Source organism: Andrographis paniculata, unplaced genomic scaffold, assembly GCF_009805555.1.
Source record: "Andrographis paniculata isolate CXL003 unplaced genomic scaffold, ASM980555v1 Contig38END, whole genome shotgun sequence".
Taxonomy (NCBI): Eukaryota; Viridiplantae; Streptophyta; class Magnoliopsida; order Lamiales; family Acanthaceae; genus Andrographis; species Andrographis paniculata.
The window spans coordinates 1,863,692-1,881,804 of NW_026137571.1; the positions used below are offsets into that span (position 1 = coordinate 1,863,692).

Genomic DNA, 18,113 nt, shown 5'->3' on the forward strand with positions numbered 1-18,113 from the left:
ACAGCGATTATGCTCGAAACAAAATTGCGAGTTAAGAGACCGAGTTGAATCTCCCCCAAAGTAAAATTTCTCTCATCAGTGTCGATTGATAGTGAAAATGACTGTAAAACACAGTAAATATCGTTGTAAATAAAAAGAGCAAAAAGGAAAAGAATAATTTTTTAGGGGAGGGAGGATTGAAATTGTGTACAAAAAGAAATTTAGAGTAGGTGAAAGGACTTCTAAAATGGTTGCATTATAAATGCTCTAATAAAAATAAAAATATGAGATGATTTTCAAAAAAAAAAATCTATTTTAATAAATGGAGTATTAAAATCAAAGTTATGTCCCCGGGATAGAATTTATAATTGTAAGATCATGAATATTAAATTCGATTGAAAATTTTATTTAATGCACACTCGAAAGTAAAAATAGATAATGATATCTTAATTTTTAAATAATAAAATTTTTAAATTAAAATAATTTTTGATATAATATAAATACGTATGAATTTGATATTTTAAATATAAAAAACTAACGTGCAATCCATGCTATTTTTATATTAAATTATATAGTAATTTAATATTTTTTATAAATAATATTTATAATTTTATATATATATAATATAATATTCGAATCAAATCAATTTAAAAAATAATATATACAATAAAAATTATAAAATATATAATTTATAGAAAATAAAAATTACAAAATAAATATTTTTTAAAAAATACTTACACAATAAGAATACAATAAAAAGAAATTTTTTTATGTTATTAAAAATTATTGTAATTTTTCATAGGAAAATTTTTCAAATATTATTTCAAATAAAATAACTTAAAAATTTTAACACGGTCTACAAAATTAAAAAATCTATTAGTAAAAAAAAAATTATTAATAAAAAAAATGCAATAAATAATTAAAAACATACATACATTCTTTCATTGGTTCTTTCTTTTTCTTCTTGAATTCTTTCTTTTCTTATTTTTTTATTTATTTATTGCATCACGGTATCAATATTATAATAGATTAGTAGAACCTAAAAATGATATATAACAATAAGAATAACATAATATAATACGATAGATAGTTGATTTAAATCAAAATACTCCCTCGTCCTAGTGCAAGGTTATCGTTTACTTTTTGGATGTAGATTTTTTAATATTAGTATTATAATGAGTCGTACTGAAAAAAAAATAAAAATGTCCTATTAGTATTGTGTAATATAAAAGCAATGATATTTGTGTAATATAGTGTAAGTTGGAAGGATATTTGTTATGTTAGGTATGTAATACAATTACTAAATTAGAAAATTGTAACCTTATTTTTGGAACTGACGAAAATAAAAAATGGCAACATTTCAATAGAACAGAAGGAATACTAAAATTTCATTAAAAATTAATTAATTTCTTTCAATTAAATATTAAAGGATTAATTTAATCTTTTTATTTTTATTTCTAAAATATTCTAATATCGTATTAATATTTCTAAAAGTTTATGCATAAACTAAATAGATATACAGATATAAGACGTATACATTATTTCATCTCATCCTATGTGGGAAGGCCCAAAACTACTTAACCGGTCCATTCTAAAATCGTAGAATTGGATAAAGTCGTTAGTCTGCGTGTAGCGATTTTTGAAAGAGTATATATAGTTGTGGTATCGGCTCCCATTTTCGGGTTACGGGCTTGCGGTCGTCTCCTCCATTTGTAGAATCAACACTCTTATCTACACGACCTCGAGAAGTATTGCACCACTGCAACAATGTCGACGAAGAAAGGAGCTGCCCTGCAACAAGATGTTCCGTGGAGAGCATCCTCTGCTGCAAAGCCAATTCCCAAGATTCACCACTCGCCAGTTCTTCGCCTCCCGCAGAATCCGTACTCCAATTACGCCCTTTCTGTTATGAAGGTTGGGTAGCCGTGTAACTTGGCAGATTTTGATTGTACGAATATGTATCATGTTTTTATGGATTTCTGTTTTCTCGATTATTTTGGTTCGTGGTGTTTCATCGTTGCATTTTTCTCAGAAGGTTAGAACTAAGGTTCTAGTGATGCCTAATATCGGGTCTCTGTTTACGCGTGCTGTTTTTTTCTACATTACCCCAATTTTTCTTGCTTACTGGCGGATTAATTTTGAAGTATGATGTTGTCGTATGTAGTTAAAACCTAGGCGTTAGAGTATTGCTGTAGACTTGTACTACTGAAAGTCGTATTATTGCTGATTACTGATTGTTCAATTGATATCGTTTTTGTTCATCTTTTGTCTCCTTTATAATTTTCAAATTGCAGCAGTTTGAATTTTGTTTTTGAATTTCTATTCCTTTCAGCGGGATGATCCAATTGGGAATGGACTGGGTAAGGAGGCTGTGGTCGAAGCTGCTGGGCCTGAATGCATTGTTCCAGGACAAGTTACACCTATCAAATTACTTGGTCTTAAGGTGCCTTGTGACCCCTTGGTTATTTTGTGGATCAGTTTAATGATATCTGTTTGTTTTGTTAAACCTTCTGGGAGAACAAACTAAGTTGTTCATTCATATAGTCGATAATTCGCCAGTTGCCTCTCTTAACTAATCACAAGATTTAGAAGTTTGGCTGCTCTCTTTAGTGTTATCAAGTATGCAATGATGGGAAACACATTCATCCTGTAATAGATATACATTCATTGTGGAATGCTATTTAATTAGTGAAAATAAATCCATTTGGAGCTTAATTAAATATGAATCTATTTGGAGCGTAAGTGTACTGTATGTGTAGATGGGTATGTTTGTGATATTTATATGCTTATGTTCTAGAAAGTTAGATTGTGGTTATAATTTAAAAGAAAATGCTCTGGAATGGTTGGTTGTACCTCAATCCTGATTTTTAGTTGCTCTCTGAACTTGAACATGAACCTAACAGCAAGTGATAGTTAGAAGAATATCCACATAGAAGATGGGAAGATTAAGCTATTCTTGTAGTTGATACGTTTATCATTTGTAGTGTAGAGTTTCTTTTAATTGAATGGCTACTGCTTTTTGTGCTAGGCATTTTCATTTGCTTTAATCCACTTGATCATTTGCATTTTCTTAATCAATTAACGTTTATTAGTGTCTTATATAACTTATTTTCTTCTTGCCGAGATTGTACTTCTTATCTTAGATTTCAATATTCTATCCTTCTTGTGAAGTTCTTAGGTCCTTTGTGGTTTTGCTTTACTCCATATAAGTCATAAGCTGCTAAACTTACAAAGAAGTTTACATCATTTTGACACGAATGGCAAGATTATAAAATAGCTTCCTTCTATCACTTATACAGGTATGGCCCATTGAAGTGGACTTGAAGTTTTTAGAACCAGTTGGACGGGAACTCAAGTCAATTGGAAAGGTAAGTTCTGTGTATTCATTCCTCTCTTCGAACTCTGGTTGTAAATTAATGGATGGATTTCATGCCAATGACTCATTCTTCACTAAGAATGCTAATGAAAATTAATTGTAATGTCCCCCAAATTAACTTGACTGTGTCTTTGTTCTTGCGATGGCAGTTCATGGATTCAGCTGTAGATCTTATGAATAAATCATTCATCGATCGCTAGAGATAGTGTCTTGAGACCCAATGCCTGTTGTCTGCTGCTAGAGTTGCCTGTCGTTCTTCATACTCTCAGACATGTGGGACTCATAGGAAGTAGACTGAGAAGACATTCTGGAGTATCTTCGGACAGCATTTTGATTTTTCTTTTCAAGGTTGTTCTGTTAGCAATTTGGAACTATGTAAATTGAAGAGCTGAATCAAATGGCAGTTACAATTCAATGAGAAGCCTATTCCCTCTTTCATCTTTTTTTCTTTCTTTTCATTTATGGATTAGCACTTTTATTGGAGAATCATCCATAGCATATGTGATTTCAACTCAGCGGATGACATAACGTAAGGCCTAAGATCAATCACACGAGCCAATGTCGATGTGGAGATCCCACAACTATGGTAATCTAAGATGTTCTGGTGAGTCTCCTTTTTCATTTACTATCCCTGTTTGGCAAATCTTTATAGTATATGCAGCTGGACTAACTGCACTCTTGATGGAATACTGCAATATACAGTTTTCTGAAATTAATGCAGGAACTCGAACTCTGAAAAGGGCCGTGGCCGGGAGAAGACCAACCGCTAGCTGTTGCTGTGTATCTTCTTGGTTAGAGAAGATGAGATGCATTAGCCAAAGCATCAGGTATACACAAAGTTGATCACAAACAGCTACTAGGGAGATCATCATTTTATTTTTTTTCACCGTGCAGACGAGAGCTGCAGGTTGTGGTGGATGAACTACCCCTGCTCCAATCCGAAGCATCGAAACATTTTCTGCTGAAGAATGCACAAGAAATGGGGTAGCACATAATATTCGGTTTACCTTGAAGGTTTGCACAAAGATTGCCCGGAAGAAAACAAGATTTACTGGAGAAGGTATCCAAGAAATAGAAATCACACTGCTTTATGCCTTTCAAAAAAACAAGAAATACTCTGGTATCAACTCAATGTTCTCATTCAATCTATTTTATGAGCCGCATTGTATTCTTATGATGCATTTGAGCTGTTTTTGACAGATTCACCATACAAAACTAGATGACAGAATGGATGTCAAACAATGGCCTTCGCCCTGAAGAATAGATCCTCAAGACTGTCTAGCCAGAGATTTCTCTTTATGGGATGAGATCATCTTTCAACATCTTGTTAGAAATCAACAGAAATGTTATAAAAACACCGATGGAAAGTGTGTATGATTCTTAAAAGGTATGGTCTCTAACTATGCTCCAAAATAAATCAACTTTTTTCATTCAATTAAGCCTCCATTAACACCCTTTCATCAAACTTCAAATTTCAGGCATTTTGACAGAAGCTTTTCTGAGATTAATGAAATCCAAATGCACCAACATTACTGATGTAAAGTGAGATATGTCCAATTGAAGAAAGGAAACCACATTTTGCTGATCTCCATGCTTAGGAAGCTAAAGAACTAAAAGGGCCATCAAACAGACCACAAGAACACAATTAACAGAGTAAGACATCTCACTCCCTCCATACTCATCGTCGTAGTCCTCGAATATCCCCGAATTTGCATCCATATATCCACCAGACTCATTGCTCCCAGATGTCCATTTCCCCAAATTATTCCTCCTGGTTTCAGTCATGTAACATTTTTTTCAGTTTCTTGAAGAACAGATATGAAGATTGAAGCAGAAAGGGATGGGAATGAAGCAAACCTGTTGCCTAGAACGCCGGCATTGAGAGTCAATTGATCGATATACTCGGCAGACTTAGGCTCGACGCTGTAGGCCTTCTCATACTTCACTTCCACACCCTGACCTGACGCCACAAAGAACGCTCCGTTCACCAGTACGTCGCCATCGCTCCTCCAGTTCCATCCCCGCCACTTCTCCTCAGCAGTGTCGACCCTCTTCGTCACTTCCTTTGCATTGCGGTCATACGGCGCAATGTACCGATTCCCCTGGCTATTAATGGTGGGATTCCCACTCCCTCCAATGGCATACATCTCCCACCTGGTGAAATCATTGTTCACAACATGGATATACCCCCGGCGGCACCGGGGCATCCTCTGGATCAGCTTCTGCCCGAAATGGTTGAAGGATATGGTGACCTGCATCCCGGAGTCCGGCAAGAAGTCGTCGCTGTGGCCCAACAGCATCACCTCATTGTGATGGGAGAAATGGTTGTTGGATATGGTGATCCCTGTCGATCCCATCACGGCATCGATCAAGCCGTCCTTGCAATGCGAAAGGGAGCAGTGATCGATCCAAATGTCCCGGGAGCCGAAAATGGAAATGCCGTCACCGTCAGACTTTGTCCTCCACCCGAAATGCGTGGGGCTCGACCGGATGTTGGTCTCGCCGGACTGGTAACAATGGTGGATATGTACATTATGGATGATGACATTGTTGATGTACTGCAGGGTTATGCAGCCGCCGCCAATGATATGGACATTGGCGCCGCGGCCATCGAGGGTCTTGTAGGAGTTGAAGATGAGCTCCTGGGAGAGCTGGATGAGCATGTTGGCAGCGAAGACAATCCAGAGAGGCTCTGTTTGGATGACGGCGTACCGGAGGGTCCCCGGCCGGGGATTGACAGGGTCGTGGTCGGAGGAATCGGTGACGACGTAGTAGCGGCCGCCCTTTCCGCCGAGGGCGTATTGGCCGAACCCGATGGCGCAGTCGGCGAGGCGCTGGCGGTTGAGGTGCCAGTTGGGGTCGCACCGCCAGCAGTCGTCGATGGGGTTGCCGGTGAGGCAGTCGGCGGTGTTGGTGGTGTAGGACAACATGTTACGTCGAGAAATGGAGGCATGTACTTTTCTGTAAGTAAGAAGAAGCAAGAAAGATAATTTACAAAATTCATTCATAGGATGCCATTGCCAAGAAGAGCAGGAAAATGTGGTGAAGGTCCATGGAGTGCAGATCCAGACAGCAACTTAATTGCGTGTGGGCCCAACAGGCAACAATATTGGGAGTTGCTTTTGCTGCTGGTTCCTGCTGCTGCTGCTGCACTCCATGGCTCTTTCTTTCTTTGTTTAAAGAAATTTGGAAGAGACAGTGCTGTGCATTGCAAATTTGCGGTAATATGGGTAAGAACAGCACATTTCTTGCAGTAAAACCCTAAACTGAAAATGCAATAATCGTTTGTGAAGGAAGAATTTTTCAACAGGAGATGAGAAAAGAGACCTGTGAAGCTCATGGGCGACTAAATCAGGGCTTGGGTGCTGTCCAGGGAGGACGATGGTGGAGTTAAGATCGGTTGTAGATCCCATGTGAGGAAATGAAGCAACCACAAGCACCAGCAGCACAATGCAGCCGCAGGAGGTCTGAAATTTGGTCGCCATTGCTGCTGCTGCTGCTGATATTGAGTAAGAAACTCTCAGACCATGATTCTGTTGTATTGTGGAGTGGGATATTATAACAGATCTGTTGTAGTGTGCATCTTTCTAGGAAGACAGACAATGTGGTTAGAGTACCGAGAGAGGTTTTGAAGGGCTCAATGGGGAAGTAGAAATAGAAGAAGAATGGGAGTGTGTAAGTTAAAGCTTTCTCTCTCTAACTCTGTTTCTTACACACACACACACAAGAAATTGGAACAGTATGTAATTCTTCTCCGGTGCATGATGTTGGGTGGGGTGGTAGCAATATATAGTCAGTCATATTGTGGTAGAATCTTTTATTAGGGTTCAAAGGTGTGGGGTGGGGTGGGGTGGGGGGTGGGGAATGGGATTAGGAAAATAGCAAGTAAAGCACAAGGAAAGGGATCCATCTTGATCTTTTGCATAATTGTGTAGGTAATGGGAGAGCGCCAAGCCCGGCCTTATTTTCTTGACGGCTCCCAGGACTACGGCGTCCCCAGCAATTTACATCACCTCTGTCGCTTTCCCTGGACTTCGACTCCAGGTTCTCCTCTCAATATTTCAGTTAATTGAGTTTTTTACTTTTACTTTTTGAATTTGTTTGGTTTGTATTTAAATTTGAGGTTTTATATTTGAAATTATATTTAAATATATATTTGAATATGGTATTTTGTGGGAAAACGAAAAATACTCCCTTGGTTCCCACACACTCAAAATATACCCTTTTTTTTTTTTTAACAGTACATTAAAAAATAATACTCCGTTCATTTTGTTATAAGGTTGTCGTTTACTTTTTACACGTAAATTTTTGAATATTAGTATTATAATGAGTTGCAGTGAAAAATACGAAAATGTCTCTAGTATTGTGTAATATTAAAGTAATGGCATTTGTGTAACATAGTGTAAGTTAGAAGGGTATTTATTATGTTAGGTAGGTAGTAAAATTACTAAATTAGGAAATGATAACCTTGTTTTGGGACGAATGAAAATGAAAAATGGCAACTGACGGTGGGAGTAATATTTTATTAGTGGTAGAAGTATGTAAAAATGAGTTTGACGTTTTATCCTTGCAATGAATATTTTTGTAAAAGTTAGAGTATTTTGATATTTATATATGGATTATTTTTACTATTATAAATAAAATAAATAAATATTTTCAAGTACCTAGATGAAAATGATAAAATAGGTACCTTGAATTGAGACGAAAAAAATTTATTTATAGCACGAATATGGGTAAATGATAAGAAATTTGGTTTGAAACACATGAATGGTTAGGGTGCTTATTGAGGTTAATCACTATCATATTGATTAAATCCTAATCAACTATACAATACATAAAAAATAGGGGTGGACACGGTTCGGTTATTTGTAAATATGCAGGTATTTAATAACCGAATCGAACCGAACAAATACTCGAAATTGCGAACCGTATTCGAATCGAAAATAACTGAAATTTTCGGTTAACCGAAAATATTTGTAGTATTTGCAAATAACTCGAACCGAACCGAAATTAAAAAAATATATATAAAATAAATTAAAATTCTAATTAAATAAAAAATATTTCAAATATCCGAATCGAAACCGAACCGTATATAATTATTAATATAAAATTTAAAATATAATATTATAAACATAATTATATTCGGTTCGGTTAACCGAACCAAAAAAAAATATGAAAAACCGAAACCAAATCGAACCAAACAAATATCAAATATGCAGTATTTGTATTCGAATCGAATTTGCTCGGTTAACCGAAAATTCGGTTCGATTCAGTTTGGTTCAACGGTTCGACGATTCGGTTCGATTTTTTTGCCCACCCTTACATAAAAATGAAACAAACATTATCTATTGTATAGATTGTTATGTGATGTATTGTTCTAGTGTATATGTATATGTTGCTTGAAATATTGTAGTATTATATAAATATTTTACATTGTATTTTTTTTAATGATGTAAAAACTTGCAATCGTTACTTTTTTTAATGCACTTTGAGAAAACAATACTTTACAAATTAGACTGGATAAAGCAAATCACATTAGATAATCATATATGGCAAGTAAAACTTAAAAAGACACGGGGATTCGAACTTCACACCACCGAGCATTCCTGACGGGACTCATATATATTGCAGTGTTGTTCGTATTTTATGTGTTTTTAGTATACATTATATGGGGGAACTAATTATAGTCAACATTGCAACAATAACTTGAAATATAGATCAAACAAATCTAATGGTTAATTTTTTTGTGAAGATACTTATGCCTTGCTATTTATTTTAGAAATATGTATTTTATGAAAAAGATTTTAAAAATAATATATTTATATTTATTTATATAAATACATCCATCCAAAAAAAAAAAAAACACGAAATGAGCACACCCAAATCTATATTTTATTTGAATAAGATATGTTGAAAGATAACACACCAATTTTTTTCAATATATGTTTTTGGGTTTTTGATATTTTTTATTATTAAAATGAAAATTTTAAGTCAACAATGGGGAGCCAAGATATTTATGAATTTTTCTTTTCCTTTATATTCAGGTTTAAAAAAAAGTGTTAGAAATTTTTGAGCAAAAATAAATCTTGTTAATCATCAAAATAAAGGGTTTATATATAGGCAATACAAATTTGATTTGATAGATTCAAATCTACGTAATCTAATATATGGGTAAGACCAAATTTAAATATAAATCTATTAAATTTGAAATCGAATATTTAAAATATTTCAACAAAGATGTACTTTGAGAGTAAACTTGTACAAGAATAATGCAAAATTTAAATAAATTTTTTTATATAATACTATTCTTCGTCCAGCTTTAAGAGTTTCATCTACTTTTTAAATATTAATATTTGAATATTAATTATTATATCAAACATAGTACAAAATAAAATAAAAAAAAAAGTTGTAAAAATATTTGCATTATTGTCTTATAATACTAATAGAAAGAATTTTGTAAAAAAAATCATACAAATATAAAGATATTTTTAATACTAAGTATAATGACAGTAAAAGATAAATGTGACCCTTAGAAACGGACGGAAATAATATAATACTATGTAGTATGTAATTAGCAATAATAATTTGATAAAAGAAAAAAGAAAATATTGACACAATATATTACATCAAATTTAAAATACTCCCTCCGTCCCATCTAAATGTTACCATTTTCTATTTTCGTTTGTCCCAAAACAAGGTTATCATTTCCTAATTTAGTAATTGTACTACCTACCTATCATAATAAATACCCTTTCAACTTACAATTTATTACACAAATGCCGTTACTTTTATATTACACTACACTAATAGGAATATTTTTGTCTTTTTTACTACAATTCAATATAATATTAATATTAAAAAATCTACGTGTAAAAAACAAACGCTACCTTTTCAACGGGACGGAGGGAGTATGATATTTTTAAACAATAAACATAATAAATAGAAAGAACTCAAAGACGCACGCCTGGAATCATGTGTATTTTTTTTTTCACTACATACAAAAATACATGTATATATAGATATAAATATATTATTATTATTATTATTATTATTATTATTTGTGCTTTTGATAACAGTCATACGGCATTTCTCTTTACGGCCTCTAATTGCGTAATTAGCTCAGGCGTGGTTTAAAGCACCCATAATTCAAGCTTTCAGTTTTGTTCTTGGCGAATCCCGGGACATAGGGTCCAGAGACGCTTTTGCTCGTTGGTCTTGCATAGATGATGGTCAGGATTAATCAGGAGCTGGTGATCCTGGCACCCCAAATAATGCATTTCCTTTGTCATAATAAGGTTTGTTCCATTTGTGTTATATGTGAATATTTTATATTTAAATAATTATTTGAATGTCATACTTACTTAGATAATAATATGTTATTATAGAGAAAAAAAAATATTTAAATAACTGTAAAAAAAACCATATTTCTTGAAACAACATTAAAAAATAATAAAAAAAAGAGTGTTTATTTGGGTTTTGTTTCATGTTTTGATATATACTATAGTGTAAATATAATATTGGTTAAATTGCACAAAATTTATCTGTGATTTCATGAAATTGCACCAAATCTTCTATACTTCTAAAACTGCGTCAAACTCCTTCGTCGTTTCATAAACTTTGGTTCTAACCCCTTCAGCGGTCCTTATTTAACGGTATTTCACCTAAATACGCTCAAACTGCGAATAAATTTTAGAATCTCAATTTCTAAACCCCTAAAATTACAAATATATTTTTTTATATATATTTAGCCTAAAAAATAGTAAAAATAAAGTCTTAAAACTTGAGAAAAATAACTATCTTTTAGTATATTTACTATGTTTTTAGGGTAAATATAAAAAATATATATATTTGTAATTTTAAGGGTTTATAAATTGAGATTTTAAAATTTATTCGCAGTTTGAGCACATTTAGGTCAAATACCGTTAAATAAGAACCACTGAGGGGGTTAGACGCAAAGTTTATGAAATCACGAGAAATTTGATGCAGTTTTAGAAGTATAGAAATTTTGTACAATTTCATGAAACCTGCAATTTAACCTATAATATTTTATTAAGTAAAAGTTAATAAGTATAATTTTACATTTTTTTTTTTAAAAAAAAGGGGAAATAAGGATCTATGGATAATGGCAAAACTAATTAAACCCTACATCCAAACACACATGATGTCTCCCTAATGGAAACTTTTTGACCAAATTTAATACAACCTAAATTGCCTTCATATGTATAAATAAGGAATGTAACCTAAATTTGAATCAATAGAGTTATTGTGTGTTAACATTATATCCATAATTAAATACTTCTTCTGTCTCACTTAAATTGTCAATTTTTATTTAGGCATGAAGTTTTATATAACGGATAATTAGTAAATAATTAAAAAGTATATTAGTAAAAATAATTATGATTTAATATTAAGATTAAAATGACTAAATATTTTAATTAAAATATAAATTATGAATTTTAAAATGTGATTAAAATGTATAATTATATTTCAAAAAAATAACAAATTATGTAGGACGTATAAAAATAAAAAGAATAGACAATTAAGTGGGATGGATGAGTAATTTTTACAATAGTATTAATAACTATTTTTTTTTCGAAATAAAATACTCTCTCAGTCCGCTATATTTATTCAGTTTGACTCGGCTTGAGAATTAAAAAATATATATATCATTGAAAATGGTGGAAAAAATAAAAAGGTAGTTGAAGATATTTTTGAAATTTTAGTTGATAACTAAAAAAAAATGAAGAGAGTTAATGTGTTAAGTAACATTTGTAGTAAAGAAGTGTTGAATGAAGTGTAATAATTAAATATAAATTTTTTTACTTTTCCAAATATTGTAATGTGATAAATTTAAAGGATGAACGAAAATAAAAAAATATGAATAAATTTGACCGACGAATTGAGTATTTCATTCGAAGAATCAAGAATTTATTTACTTATGATTTTGCATTGATTTTATTTAACCATGTTAAATAAAATTTATACATATATGTTTGTTGTATAGAATTATGTTTGTATTGAAATTAATAATAATCTATATTGGTGAATTATGTCATGAACGGTTAATTTATATGTTCCATTTGTATTATAACAATAACACAGCTTTCGCAAGAGACTCGCGAGGACTAACTACAAGTCGCTTTGTTGAGAGTTTCGGCATTTACGAGAAATTTTATATTTCCTTTGTCCCAGCACAGATGTATTGTTGGGAGTTAGCACGGAAATTAAGGGGATGATACACAGTATAATATAAAAGATTAAAATGTCTTTGTTTTTTGAAAGATTTTAAAAAGTAGATTACAGTAATAATTATTGATAGTTTGAATAAATATGAATAATTTTGCTATAAAGTGGGAACCACGACTAAATAAATAAACAAGACAACTGTTCTGAGACAGACGAAAATGAAAAAAACAAGACAACTCTTTTGGGACAGAAGGAGTATTTTACAACTCCCTTGTAAAAAGCTTCTAACGAATGAAATCTCGAGTTTCAATATATTTTATGTCTCATATAAAATGTCCATTTTTTTTTTTTTGTCTGTTTCACATAATTTATCGTTTTTCTTTTTTGAAAATATAATTATATTGTTTCACATATATTATAATTGTTTTAATCTTAATTAAATTATTTAGTTATTTAAATCTTAATTTATAATTATTTTTATTATACACTAATTATTTTTATTAATATATTTTTAAATTATTTACCGATTACATTTTACTCTATATTAACATGGACAGAAAAATTAGGACGAAAAGAGTATAAGTTATGACTTATGCGAGAAATTATATCCCTCGTGAACTAGGAGCAAATCCCGAGTATCAACCTCAAAAACTAACTTTCAATTTTTCCAAACACATGTTGTAATACCCCGTAAAATAATCGCCGAAAGTTTGCCAGAGTCGGACAAATTTTATTTTGGGCATAATTTATTTTGGTCTTTTAGTGTAATAAATTAAAGAGTTTGGTTTAAATTAGAAGTAAAAATTGAGTTTGGGTCAAAGTAGGATAAAATAATTAATAAAGGGCTAAGTATTTTATGTTTAATAAAAGAATAAAATAATAATAATAATAATAAAAGAACAGCAACAGCCATTACGCACGCCGCCGCCAGCCCTTCTTCTTCTTGGAGTTCTTCTTCTCCAAAATTCTTTCTTTTGGTCTATTCTCTTGAGGTAAGTGGGATTAATCTCAGATAGATTGATATGTTCTAATCCCTAGACCCTTCTATTGATATCTTTTTCAATATTCTTGTCAAATGGGTTTGCCCTACAAGTGTTAGGTTTTGCCAATTTCTTCTAGAAAGTTGATTATAATGCTTATGTGAAGATTATTATTGGATTTTAAATTGAAAATCGTGAAATTTATGGGATGGGTTTGAAACCCTAGTTTTGCCCTAACCTAGTTATGATTTTTGGAAAAAGATTTACGAGTATATTTAAATATTATGATTTTTGGAGTTAGACCATGCCTATTGTGATTGAAATATTTTTCGAATGTTTATTTGGCGGAATAAAGTGAGATTATAACGAACTTGTTGGGTCTAATATCCTACTTTTGCATGGTTAAAGATTGACAATTGAAATATTTCGAGTTTAAAACACTCTTTTTGAAATTTGCCTAAAAGTATGTTGAGTATTTGGTCAAATTAGTAATTGAAACTACCCGTCGAGTCCGATCAACTCGTCGATTGTTTGGATGATAAGGCATAGCCTTCCACCTCTGTGCCTTGCAAACACGTGAGGGTATACCGGTATTTTAGGATAACTAGCTAACCTTGAACTAAATCCCGAATGGGCTAGGTTGAGGGATCGAGATGGCGGGTTCCCTTTTTGGGTGATTCCGAGGTGCCCGTCATTCATGATGAAAATGTCTTTAGACCGTCATCCGTGATGGAGGGTTGGATTGCGTACAATCCCCTCTTGGTATGTTATATTGGAGACTAGAGGGTTGTGGGCCGTATGGCGCCCCTCGCAAACTAATAATAAATTTATTTACGTGTACTTTAGATTTCGAACCCTTATGTACACATTGTGGAGTTTCCTTTGAGGGTTGTGACCCTATGTTTGTTATGTGAAATTATGTAACATGTCATACGAAGTAATAAGGTTGAAAAACCGGGTCGAGTCGGCCCTAGTTAAGGCTTAGTGGAGTTTTCTTCGTGATTTGTTCATCACTATTACTTGAGAATGAAAATGAGACATAAGGGAGGCGCTAAAAGACTTGTGTGTGTGAGTTCCTCTTATGTGATACGTATCATTTTATTCAATTATCTTTTTCAATTGATTTTGTGGCATTATACCTTATTAAATTATCTTCGATTAATTGCGCTTACTCAACCTTTGTGTTGACCCTCTTCTTACAATCTTTTTGTAGGTGATCATGCTTCCATTATACCTAAATGATGCATTCACGTCATATGATCCATCCGTGGAATTAGAACTACTTTACCTTCTAAGATGCTTTTGAAATTCATTAATCATGTTTAAGGACTAATGCCTTTTGAACTATTTTCAATTTATGCTTTTGAATTGAACTTTATTTACTCAATTGATGAGCCGGTGCGCTTTAATTCTAAGTCCCTATTAGTTATTGGTATTTATTATTTTAGCCTTAGCGCCACAACGTAGGGCACTTTGGTTGACGAACGAGCCTTCCGGTGTGGCGTGGCGGTGACGCTCTGGTTTGAGCCGGCCGGGGTGTTACACATGTTCCATTTCAATACCAAACAATTTTCACTTGATTGTAAAATCTATATATTCAAAATCAAACGGTCATAGAACATTCATAACTCGGATAACTAAATCACATCATCAATAACTCATTCAATATCATACCATAAAACAGTATTTAATCTATATCGCAAAATAATTCTATAATTATAACTAGATTCAATACATATATCACAAAACAGGAGGTTCCCCTACATTATCATCAAGGCCACAATCAATGATCCATGTGTGCTCGGATCGTGCAAAACTCTTCCATGATCGTGAGATTTAGGCTAAAGATTGTTTGTTGATTTTACTTAAAGCGTGTTATCAAATAGTTTCTGCACTCTATCGGCTCACCAATGTTGTATTAATTGAAATCATATGCTAATATTTCATAAGTTAATAGGTGTTATATGAACATATCATATGTGTTGAATTCAATTGTAATAGGTGTTGTATGAAAATATTATATGTGGTGAATTAAATTGTAATAGATGTTGTATGGACTATTTTTATATATAGTTTATATATTGTATATATATTATGTTAATATATATCTTTTGCTTTCTATTTATATTTGATGTGTTGTTTGTTAATAATTATGTCAGCACAGTGTAAAATAGATTTATTCAGTAATATAGCCATAATGTCTAATCCAATAACCTCTAAAAAAACTAATTAGAATAGGTTTATTCAGTATTGTAGTCATAATGTTTAATCCAATCAGCTCTAACAAAAACTAATAACACAAATTTATATCCTACATTGATGATATTTTGGTTTTATTCTTGTATAATCAATATAAATTTGAACGATTCTCATACATCTTTGCAATTATCACTAAATTATGATAAATAAACATCACTTCACAAAAGTGTATGCAAGAGGATTTTTTTAGTTGTAGTTTAATCTTTTAGTAATAGTTTCATCAAATGCGGCAATTGTTGATTTGACCAAATTAGCAAATTAATCCGAAAGAATTAGCAAATCATTACACAATATATTATATATCACTAAATTAGTATATTAACTTAAAATAATTAGCAAATTGTCATAAAGTATATAACATATATTGTATTATATAATGTGTTATATATTGTATGATGATGTATTGTTTTTTTAATGAACATTTGTTAATTGGATCAAATTACTATTATGTTTAAATCAAAATATATTTTGCTAAAATCATGATATATTTTGTTACATATAATCATATATTGTTCTATTTAAATATATGTTATATTCAATATCGATATTTGTTATTTTCTTTATAGAAATTTGTTAATTTGGTCAAATCATCATCATGCTGATTTGACCCAATCAGTACAGTAATCAAAGCGATTAATTAAATTATGATCTTATGTTGTTACAACATCATGTAAACTAATTTTATTTTTTTAACATTTTTTTAAGTTTTTATTTTTTCACAGTCGTGCATCAAATCATAGTTAGCAGATGAATAAACATTGAAAATCACAAACTCACATTTTTTAAATTGAAGCTTATTCTCGAGCTTGTGGTCCATACGAGTTTTTCCATTCGATCGGGTGTATTCATTTGAGATTTTATTGATTTTATTAGATTGTAAAAAAGTTTATAAATTTATGGAGATTAAGAAAATTCACAAAATCGATGCATGGGTGGATGGATTTGATTAATTAATTTGAATTCAATACATTCAAATTTTAAAAATTTCCGACAAATTCTATACAATCTTAATTGAATACATTCCCTAAATACCCAATACCCAACAACCAAAAATTTAAAAAAAAAAAAAAACAAATTGAAAAAAATATATATTATAAAAAATCATGCGTACCGAACTCAAACAATATAATCAGACGAAGACGAAGAATGAAGAGATTCAATATGAATTAGTTTTTTTTTGTGTTTACTTGTCCCCATTGGAAGCTAATTCAATCTATGTTTGATTGATTATAATTTGAAATTAATTTATCTTAGTTGATTCCGGTAAAAATATAACTAAATAATTATATATGTTATGAGAAAACTCAAGAAATCAAGAAAAACAAACAAAGACACAAGAACATAAAAATTTGGTAACCCAATTCGATCAGAATAATCCATGTCTAGAGACACTGCCAAGTCAGGAATTTTACTATAGAATACGCAGACACATGTTATAGTGAGAATACATGTCTATCTATGTCAATAATATCCAAATCATATATCTAAATCTAGGATATAACATCTAAATCATATTTAAATTATATCCAGAATCATATTACTAGATTTTATGATATAATCAGGTTTCATGTCCCAATAATCTCTCACCTGAAGACTGGTTGCATATTCCACTTCAACATTTCACTTCATCGGCAATGATAGTGCCAAGCCTCTTTCTTCACTCATTGAGGCTAATTGTGGTTTAACACAACCTCAATTCATCTAAGGTCACCATCTTAAGTTGTCTTTCAAGATTGCTCATAAATCGGTTTACTACTCCCACATCATGTGCTTTCCACTTTCTAAAAGTATCAAAAACATCATTTTTACGCTTAAAAAAATATACGCATACCTCCCTTATAGCGTCGTCAATGAACGTGGTGTAGTATTGTGATCCTCCAAGATCGATACAAGAGTTGGTCCCCACAAGTCCATATGGACCAACTCCAACTTTTCCTTTTTTAGGTATCTTCCACCCTTTTAGAACATCACCTTTTATTGATTCCTAAAGATTCCTTGCATACTCCAATATCGACGGACTTGAGACCTGACAACTTTCCCTTTGAAACAAGCTCCCTTATCCCCTTCTCGCTCATGTGTCCGATACCAATACGAAAATAACATAAACTTGTGTCATTATTTATGGCCACGGAACCAATTTCATCTTACATGCTTTTTTTTTTTATGTAGAGAGTTTCATCTCTTCTCCCTTGAGCCACCACAATTGGTCCTTGGTTACCTTCCACAACTTAGTTTCAGAAATTGTCAAGTGACCTGTCTCATCCAATTGTCTCACGAAAATCAGATTTTGTTTCAGACCCGAGACATGTCTCACATCATTTAGTCTCTACTTC

General features: G+C 32.0%; 2 protein-coding genes and 1 long non-coding RNA gene across 6 annotated transcripts; 2 read left to right on the plus strand and 1 right to left on the minus strand.

The window, feature by feature from the left end:
- Window positions 1-1,644: 1,644 nt before the first annotated feature.
- On the plus strand, window positions 1,645-4,983 carry LOC127250984 (uncharacterized). 2 transcript variants are annotated; one of them, XR_007838809.1, is made up of 9 exons: window positions 1,645-1,893; window positions 2,312-2,422; window positions 3,279-3,347; window positions 3,505-3,703; window positions 3,826-3,959; window positions 4,058-4,182; window positions 4,250-4,475; window positions 4,556-4,742; window positions 4,834-4,983. XR_007838809.1 is itself a non-coding variant. In XM_051274498.1 (4 exons), exons 1-4 carry the CDS (start codon window positions 1,747-1,749, stop codon window positions 3,553-3,555), a joined length of 378 nt encoding a protein of 125 aa, XP_051130455.1. In that variant the 5' UTR covers window positions 1,645-1,746; the 3' UTR covers window positions 3,556-3,793. The 2 variants fall into 2 exon arrangements, 1 of the variants encoding a protein (XP_051130455.1); XM_051274498.1 differs by lacking the exons at window positions 3,826-3,959; window positions 4,058-4,182; window positions 4,250-4,475; window positions 4,556-4,742; window positions 4,834-4,983 and having other exon boundaries at window positions 3,505-3,793.
- LOC127250983 (probable pectate lyase 12) lies at window positions 4,958-6,840 on the minus strand. The gene is made up of 3 exons (XM_051274497.1): window positions 6,683-6,840; window positions 5,213-6,316; window positions 4,958-5,126 (listed from the first exon to the last, which is right to left on the minus strand). Exons 1-3 carry the CDS (start codon window positions 6,838-6,840, stop codon window positions 4,958-4,960), a joined length of 1,431 nt encoding a protein of 476 aa, XP_051130454.1.
- On the plus strand, window positions 6,356-12,567 carry LOC127250985 (uncharacterized). Of its 3 annotated transcripts, none has more exons than XR_007838811.1 (6): window positions 6,356-6,585; window positions 6,666-6,864; window positions 6,932-7,030; window positions 7,291-7,399; window positions 10,474-10,650; window positions 12,458-12,567. It is a non-coding gene; the product is annotated as an uncharacterized LOC127250985 (long non-coding RNA). The 3 variants fall into 3 exon arrangements; XR_007838810.1 differs by having other exon boundaries at window positions 10,479-10,650; window positions 12,458-12,566; XR_007838812.1 differs by lacking the exons at window positions 10,474-10,650; window positions 12,458-12,567 and having other exon boundaries at window positions 6,947-7,030; window positions 7,291-7,575.
- Window positions 12,568-18,113: the final 5,546 nt, after the last annotated feature.

What these genes read in the sequence shown, in the direction of transcription:
- LOC127250983 (XM_051274497.1), bottom strand. Translation starts at nt 6,840, where the DNA reads ATGGCGACCAAATTTCAGACCTCCTGCGGCTGCATTGTGCTGCTGGTG. An exon ending in GTCGCCCATGAGCTTCACAG is followed by an intron (nt 6,317 to 6,682) that starts GTCTCTTTTCTC and finishes TCTTACTTACAG; the next exon opens with AAAAGTACATGCCTCCATTT. An exon ending in GCCGGCGTTCTAGGCAACAG is followed by an intron (nt 5,127 to 5,212) that starts GTTTGCTTCATT and finishes GACTGAAACCAG; the next exon opens with GAGGAATAATTTGGGGAAAT.
- LOC127250984 (XM_051274498.1), top strand. Translation starts at nt 1,747, where the DNA reads ATGTCGACGAAGAAAGGAGCTGCCCTGCAACAAGATGTTCCGTGGAGA. An exon ending in ACGCCCTTTCTGTTATGAAG is followed by an intron (nt 1,894 to 2,311) that starts GTTGGGTAGCCG and finishes TATTCCTTTCAG; the next exon opens with CGGGATGATCCAATTGGGAA. An exon ending in TCAAATTACTTGGTCTTAAG is followed by an intron (nt 2,423 to 3,278) that starts GTGCCTTGTGAC and finishes TCACTTATACAG; the next exon opens with GTATGGCCCATTGAAGTGGA.